The 8,531-nt window shown below is 40.6% G+C and overlaps 1 protein-coding gene and 1 long non-coding RNA gene across 2 annotated transcripts; one reads left to right on the forward strand and one right to left on the reverse strand.

Annotated features, from left to right (window-relative positions):
* Positions 1–596: 596 nt before the first annotated feature.
* LOC134076205 (uncharacterized) lies at positions 597–1,541 on the reverse strand. The gene is made up of 3 exons (XR_009938560.1): positions 1,514–1,541; positions 884–977; positions 597–662 (listed from the first exon to the last, which is right to left on the reverse strand). It is a non-coding gene; the product is annotated as an uncharacterized LOC134076205 (long non-coding RNA).
* A 3,788-nt stretch (positions 1,542–5,329) lies between these two features.
* On the forward strand, positions 5,330–7,284 carry LOC134076206 (uncharacterized). Its single transcript, XM_062531209.1, has 2 exons — positions 5,330–5,409; positions 6,136–7,284. The coding sequence occupies exon 2, from the start codon at positions 6,244–6,246 to the stop codon at positions 7,186–7,188; it is 945 nt and encodes a 314-aa protein (XP_062387193.1). The 5' UTR covers positions 5,330–5,409; positions 6,136–6,243; the 3' UTR covers positions 7,189–7,284.
* The last annotated feature ends 1,247 nt before the right edge of the window (positions 7,285–8,531 follow it).

Here is an 8,531-nt window from a genome sequence, read left to right on the forward strand (position 1 = left end):
TGCTTGTCACTTAAGGTTTTTACAAAACTAACATTGTCCTTGCAGTAACTTTGCAGTTGCTATAATCTTAGAATTCTCATGTTTGGATTCACAGTGCATACACTAATTGAGTAAAAGATACGCGTCTTGAAGTGTGATACAATGAGTCACAATGACATCATTGAGTAGTATCTCAGAAAACAATGTGAAAGCCTAAGCAAATATTAGCAAGCCTATAAACATATACAATATAAACACACTCCAATCCTTCCATTTGGGTAGAATGAGGCGTGCCATTAAAAAGCCAAGAGTCTCAAAAGGCACTAAAGTTCAATATCAAAAACTGGCAGAAATCCAACAAATTCTTCAGGAGGACTTCGACTGGAACCTTACTTGATCTACAGGACGTTGACATATTTTCAAGCAGTGGTATCACCAATGACAGCAGGGTTGTACGTCTGTTGAAAGCAAAATGTAAACACAAACCTCAGAATTAGATATTTTCAACCACACAAATAAATAGCCTCAGACAGATTGTGTAAAATACACATGTATGCAACTACAGTATGTCAATCCACTCACCTGGCATAGATCATTGCTAAGTCATTGCAAGTTCCGTCTGACTCTCCCAAAACTTCTCCATACATCCTTTTCACCTTATATTCATAAAGCTGCCCGCTCCGCTATGCGTTTGAGAGAGAAATGGCATATGCAATACATTAATATAAATTTAAAAAAAATGACACAATGAAACAGCACAAGATGACCCTAAGCAATAATTTCTCCTGGACAAACTAAACAATCTAAAAATTGTCTGTATTATTTTCATTTCTATGTGTATTTAACATCAATAAGAAAAATACTATCAATACACTAAGAAAAACGACCAAGTTGTGTTACTTACGTAGCCATTCCTTCAGTAAAAGCAGAGCCATAGTTTTCTCTATCACTCTGAGTAGAGGTACTTCCACACGCCAACATTCTGCCTTGGTGGTTATCTGTGTGAGAGGGATTAACGTTAGCAGCTAGCAGAACCATAAGGTTGGTTCATAAGGTTAGGTTACTAGCGAGTGCTAATGTTAGCCTTTAAGCCAATTTGACTCAACAGTATTCACTAACTTCACATTAAAATGGGAAACAGTGATAAAACACACACAAAATACCTTTCCTTAACATCTATCATGATAGTCATGCATTACCGAAGGCGTTTGAACACCGTTTAAAAATATTCATAGCTAACATAGGCTACGTTGCTAGCGAATGCTAATGTCAGCCTATTATGCCAACAATTTGACTCAGTTAACAGTATTCAATATTTACAAACCCGAATTTCGACAAATTGCAACTATACCTTACCTCATGCATTACTGAAGGCATTTGAACACCGTTTCAAAATATCTGAATATAGCTAACATGACATGGGCTACGTAGCTAGCGAATGCTAATATGTTAGCCTTTAAGCGAACAATTCGATTCCGTTAACAGTATTCAACATTTACAAACTGAATTTCGATAAATTGCAACTACATCTTACCTCTGAATAGCGTTGCCTCCTGTTCCATAAAGATCATGCCAGCACCACAGCACGTTTCCCCACACCAAGCTCCTCTGCTGAAAACTGCTCCTCCATTACTTTGAGTGAGACGAAAAAATAACGGTTGCTCCCGTATGTACGGAGCCCCTAAAGTGACCTGATGAAACTTTTATCTTTCAGGTGCGCACGTAAAACTTTCACGTGCGCACGTAAAACATTCTCGTGCGCACCTAAAACTTTCTCGTGAGCACGTGAAAAGTTTTACGTGCGCACCTGAAAGTTTTACGTGCGCACCTGAAAGTTTCGCACCTAAAATCTTTTACTGTCTATGGGAAGAAATCGGTAGACTCATGTACCATTCGCGTTTGCAGTATGGCAGAAGGAGGGCAGGATCAGGAGCTGTTGGTTGACTTTCTTAGAGGAAGACAAATATCTGAAAGTGTAATTAAGCATCTGCAAGATGATAAGGTGAAGATAAACGTTCAACTTTGGTAGCAGCTAGCCTTAAGCAACAAAAAGTTAACTTTCGATTCACAAAGTAGCCTATACGGGCTATTGTAGGCTAGGCTATAGGCTATTGCTAGTCTTGGCTCTGTCTGTTTACATTAGCCTAGTTGTTCTGCTAGGTTTCTTAGGTTAAATTACAGTAGTCTTTTAGGCTAAGGTATGATGTGTTATTAGGTTTTTCTTTAGGCTAAGATATGTGCTTTTGCATTGCAGATCGACATCACCGTCATAGATGTAATGACAGATGAGGAGTTAGCCAAATATATCATCAGCTATGGGGATCGGCTTGCTCTGAGGGCATTTTGTCGGCAGCAAGCTATGAGGACGCATAGAGGAGATATGACAGAGTCTCAGTCTACTCTTATGCAGAGGGTTAGGGACAGGTTAAGCGAGCAACGCAAACGTCCCGCCAACAAAAACGCGCGGACAGCAGAGGCCCACCGCCCAGGAAATCAGTTTGCAGCAAAAGAGACACGTCGGGTCGAAATGGGATGGCTCCATTTTTCACTTGAAGAGAACACATTCCGTCAAGTTCGCACAAGAAACGGGGGTGGGACACGAAGCCTGACTGTGCAGAAGTGTGTGAGGATGGTCGAGCTGTTGGAGATAGGGAAATCTTTATTTTTCCCCAATGGACGTTCATCAAAAGGAGCAATGGAAAACTTTGACTTTGATATTCGCGATTACAGTCATAACATATTGGAATATGACATCACGGTGGGGCAACTGTATGAGCAGACCAAGCTGAGAATGGTTCGTATCTACACCACCACCAAGGCAAAGAATCATCTCGAGAGATCAGATTCGTCAGACGCCGAAGCCTCAAATGAAATGCAGGTAGGCTAATTTAGGGTACGTTTATCCACATGTTTGGTGTCTGTACATAGTATTAATTGGGTTAACAAGCTACGTTTCATTTTGAATGCTAATGTCTACTCTGCTTATAAATGCATTGTTCGAATTACAGGGGATAGGCTACTAGAAGTAGGCTAGGATAATTTTACTATTCAAAATAAAACGACAGGCCTAATACGATTTCACTTTCCATGTCCTTAATGAGCCTTCTTATATAAACATCGCTGAACGCGCTGACTGGGAGTCAGTCAACTAGTAGACGCACACCCTCGCATCTATTTCTTTCCTTTTTTTTGTCTACGCTTTATTCAATGCAGTGCTATTTGTGATTTTCATAAAGTGCTATAATAGTAATACACTGCTCAAAAAATAAAGGGAACACTGGTTCATGAGTATAGCATCAAGTCAGTCACACTTGTGGGATATTGATCTGGCCAGTTATGTATCAGGTTGACCTGCTTTGATGTCAACGAAATTTACTACAGGTGTAGGCCTACTAGAGGGCCAACTGTGAGACAACCCCCAAAACAGAACTGGGTTTTTACAGGTGGTGGCAACTGGTAATTTTTCCCATCTTCATCCTTCTTGACTGATTTTTCACTAGTTTTGCATTTGGATAGGGTCAGTGTCAGTGTTAATACTGGTAGCATAAGCCAGTATCTGGAGCCTACAGAAATTGCACAGGGTTCTCCAACTCCTCCAGAATGGCACACCAATACTTTCCTTTGCCAAAAAGATTGCTGTGTCTTCCACTGCAGTCTCAAGAGCATGGAAGAGATTCCAGGAGGCCTGAGGGCCCGATGGCCTCTAGAGGCACCTGTGCTCACTGCCCTGTTCTGTGAATCCCTCCAAGGGTATGCCTCCCCAGACCATTACCGACCCACCACCAAACCGGTCATGCTGAATGATGTTGCAGGCAGCATAACGTTCTCCACGACATCTCCACACCCTTTCATGTCTGTCACATGTGCTCAGGGGGAACCTGCTCTCATCTGTGAAAAACACAGGGCACTAGTGTAAGACCTGCCAATATTGCATTCTATGGCAAATGTCAATTGAGCTCCACCATGCTGGGCAGTGAGCACAGGTCCCTCTAGAGGCCATCGGGCCCACAGGCCAACTTCATGAAGTCTGTTTCTGGCAGTGTGGCCAGAGACATTCACACCAGTGACCTGCTAGAGGTCATTCTGTAAGGTCATTCTGTTTGCCAATCTGAAGGAGTTGGACTACCATGTGCAACCTCTGTAGGCTCCAGATACTGGCTTATGCTACCAGTGATAACACTGACCCTATCCAAATGCAAAACTAGTGAAAAATCAGTCAAGAAGGATGAAGATGGGAAAAATGACCAGTTGCCACCACCTGTAAAAAACAGTCCTGTTTTGGGGGTCGTCTCACAGTTGGCCCTCTAGTACACCTGTAGAAAATGTAGTTGACATCAAAGCAGGTCAACCTGATTCACAACCACCTCTGTTACATAACTGGTCAGATCAATGATGACTTGATGCTATACTCCTATGAACCAGTGTTCCCTTTATTTTTTTGAGCAGTGTAGTAGGGTATCAAAGCAAAGTACACAGTCATCACTCATCACCAATGTGCGTCTCCAATGAGAAATGTTATTCATTAGCCTTAGTCTTCAATTTTAGCTTATGTTTGTAGTAGACCAGCCTATTAGATTAAACATTCAAAAGACTTTAATCTACTCAGGAGAGGCAGTAGGGGCAAAAAAAGTACTGTATTGATGCTTGTGGCTTGTGCCACTTGCCAGCTGTCCTGTACACTGTCCCATGCCCCATCATCAACTGTCTGTCCCACGTCGCTCATCTACTGTCCAGAGTGCTGTCCTGCACCACTTGTCTGCTGTCCCATGACACAGTTTGCCAATTGTTAAAAACCTAACTCAGAATTAACCCATGGGACAGTGGTAAGTAAGTCAAGACAATCCGGGTGGCACAGGACAGTGCATGAGTAGGCCAGTAACATGGAACAGTGCACAAGGCAGGCTGCTGGACACACCAAGAGTTGATGAGTGGCACAGGACAGGTTACATGCCAGTTGGTCAGCGGCACAAGCCACCAGCAACAGTACATTACAGTTATTGCTCCTACTGCTGTGAGGGGATATATGTTTAGGAGCAAGTTGGTTTAATCACACTAATGCAAAAATAAACACGTGGCTTTGGTTGGATTATGCAAATACATAGATAAGATAATAATTATATGTTTGTTTTCTATCAACAGAGAGGAGAAACAACTAGCCAACCAAGACCAGAAACTACTACAATCAGTAACACTGAGGTCCTGCATCCACCATCTTCCAGTGATGTTGGGAGTCATACTGACTGTTTGATGTCTATGTCAACTCAAGAAAGTGATCAAGTGTTAAGCTACGAGTCAGATATGGCCTTTGCCATTGAAGCATCTCTTGAGGACTTTGACTATGAAGTACAGTTTAGCCCAGCTTTTGGACATGATGGTGGTGATCAAGACACAACCCTTCCCTGGAATCCACATAGCTTGAACAGCATTCAGGTATAGTAGAAATGTTACTACAATTAATGATTAAAGTAAATATCTTTTCAATTCAGGACTTTCTCTTTGAAATGTACCAAAACAGTCACACATTGTCATCCTACATTGTGTCACCCCAAGATCATGTTTTAATTGTTATTGCTTTTTGATCCAAACATTTTAAAATATATATATATATATCTTTTATATATTATTGTAATACAGAACAGAAAGGCAGAAAATCACAACAGAATCACCATTATTGCACACAGCAGTAAAATTAAGTATTAAATATGTTAACATTTCAAGTGTAGGTAACCCCAGGTAACCCAAGAAACCTACACATACTGTGTGTATTGGTTAGAAATGGTTGTTTCACTCATGCAATTTGCAATGTGAGTACAACTACAGCCGCTAGGGGGGCAGCATAAGACAGACCTCTCTAATCAGAGTCATATAAGCTTAAGTCATGGTACCAAGGGTGCTGTGTTGTGTCAAAGAGTGGTAGGGACATCAAATAGGTGCTCAAATGGGTCTTGCTTGGCCAGTGCATCACCTTTATCTTCAGCATCATCAAAAAGGCAGCTGTCATCTTAGTTAGGGTTATAGTCTTAGAAGCTGAAGATAAAGATGATGGACTGTCGAAATATTACAGGACGACGCGGGTTACAAAAGCAATTGTGTTTTGTAATTAACTGATTGATAATCACACCTAATTGCCTTTTTTTTTTAAATCTTTTATTTTAGCACTCTACACTGAATGACGGATCTGTGTCATCGATCAGCCATCCAGCATCACCAGACCATAATGAATTCCTTCTTGTGACATTAAGACGGGTAAACATAGTTGAAGATATGCTTAATCTCTTCATGCAACCAAACGTACTGAATGCTGATCTAAAAATTGAGTTTGCAAATGAAAAAGCTTTGGACAGTGATGGTGTCTCCAGAGAAGCATACTCTGCATTCTGGGAACATTTTTTGGAGCAGTGCGAGGGGGAAGATGAGCGAGTGCCTAGACTACGGCCAGACTATTGTGAGAGGAAGTGGCAAGCTCTTGGAAGGCTGTGGTTGAAAGGGTACCAGGACCACAAAATTATACCAATCAGATTGTCGCCTGCTTTTATTCTTGCCTGTTGTCAAGGACTCGATTCTGTGGATGAGGAACTTTTGATGGTGTCATTTGCCAGATTTCTTTCAGAGAATGAGCGTGCATCGCTTGAAAAAGCACTACAGGGCAACACTGATGAAACTGTTGAGGAGGACCTAATGGACATCTTCTCAAGAATGGGCTCACATTGCGTGCCCCCTAAAGACAGCTTACGAGCTGCCATTCTAACAATTGCACACAAAGCTCTTCTTCAAGAGCCAAAGTTTATAATTGACTGTTTCCACTCAAGCATTCACAATGTGCCAGCACTTAAAACAAAGAACAGTGTGATGGAGCTCTATGAATCCAAAAGGCCAACGAACAAGAAGGTGGCCCAGATGATTAAGCCATCCTGTGAAAGCCTTACTTCCCAAGAGCAGACAGCCCTTAACCACCTGCTTCGGTACGTAAGAAGCCTTGATCAAAGAAAGCTGGAGACCTTCTTGCGGTTCTGTACAGGATCCACTGTGCTGTGCAAAAACACAATTGAGATAACCTTTAATAAACTGTCTGGTTTGAGTCGAAGGCCTGTTGCACACACATGTGGTGCAGTGCTTGAATTGCCATGCACCTACAGTTCATACCCTGAGTTTCGTCAAGAGTTTGATAATGTCCTGTGTGGTGATTGCTTCACGATGGATATTGTGTAAGCAGCCTATTGTTTTGAGGTGTAATTGCCATTTGTATGAAATAGGGGTTTAACTGTTTTACATTTAAAGCACTTGTGTTTTTTATTCATGTGTTACAACTCATTTAAGAGATTGTAAGAAGAGAAGATGAAATCAGATTGATTGATGAAAACAAAACATTTCTTACTGATACTTTTACATTTTTGATTGTTATTTGCTGTAACCAAATGTTAACATATGAGGTTCCTAATGATTTTAATGAGTAAATTAATGATATTGGTTTAAAAGCTTGGATCTCATAGCTGAACATGGTGTTTGTTTTACAAAGTTAAATTATAAATGGTTACCCATGTCTGTCTTTGTTGAGGCTTCATGGTCACTATAGTGTCATATACTGTGAAAATAATAACATTACTCAGATTCGGTTCCTTTTTCAGGTTTTCCTTGTTTTTCTTTATTGAATTTGCTTTTGTATGGCAAAAAAAATGCACTTAAGTTTAACATGAATTAAAAGTTAATTAGTGATCTTCAGGAAAGTTGGATCTCTTAGCTGAACATAAATTTAGTTTTACATACAGTTTCAAATGGCTACTCATGTCTGTTTCTGTTTAAGCCTTATCAATATTACTGTGAACAGTATCAGATTGTTCCTTTTTTCAGGTTTTGCCTGGTGTTACTTTATTGTGGTTACAACTTTTGTGAAAATAAAGTATGGTGGACTGCAGATGAATTGTTTAATCACTGATCATGTGTTAGAGACAAACAGTTCATCTGAAATTAAAGAGCTGATCTTAAGCTATTCCTTAAATGCAGGTACAAATCCAGTGCTTGATAAGCATCATTTGGAAGATGCAGCTGTGACTCTGCCATCAGAAAGTTACAGATGTTGTAGATGTCTGCGTCACATGGCACTGCGGGTCGAAATGTGCAATCATTTCGACACAACTGTGCATCGGCTATATCCACTGGTGAAATGCAGTCGTCACTCCTGTAGAGTTCTGGGAACATGTACATGATTCGGGGTCGACCACTGGGTACCTGGTCATTCTTTGATGGTCTGATAAGATGTGAATCCCACACATCAGTGGTTTCATCTAATTCGTCCTATAGGAAAAAATATAATGCAGAATAAGGCAACAAACGTGTTTTTAGTGGTTTGCAAGTAGGCTAAACTATGCGTAGTCAATAGATAGAGGCTTCAAAGAAATTAGGTTGAAATACCTGTAATAGCTTTTGAAGACAATACATTAATTTCATCATACAAAAGTTACACTTTACATGTAAAAACGTGTGTAGTATATGGCATATTCATGTATGAAGTTGTGTGTGTGTGTGTGTGTGTGTGTGTGTGTGTGTGTGTGTGT

This window comes from Sardina pilchardus, chromosome 3 (assembly GCF_963854185.1).
Source record: "Sardina pilchardus chromosome 3, fSarPil1.1, whole genome shotgun sequence".
Classification (NCBI taxonomy): domain Eukaryota; kingdom Metazoa; phylum Chordata; class Actinopteri; order Clupeiformes; family Clupeidae; genus Sardina; species Sardina pilchardus.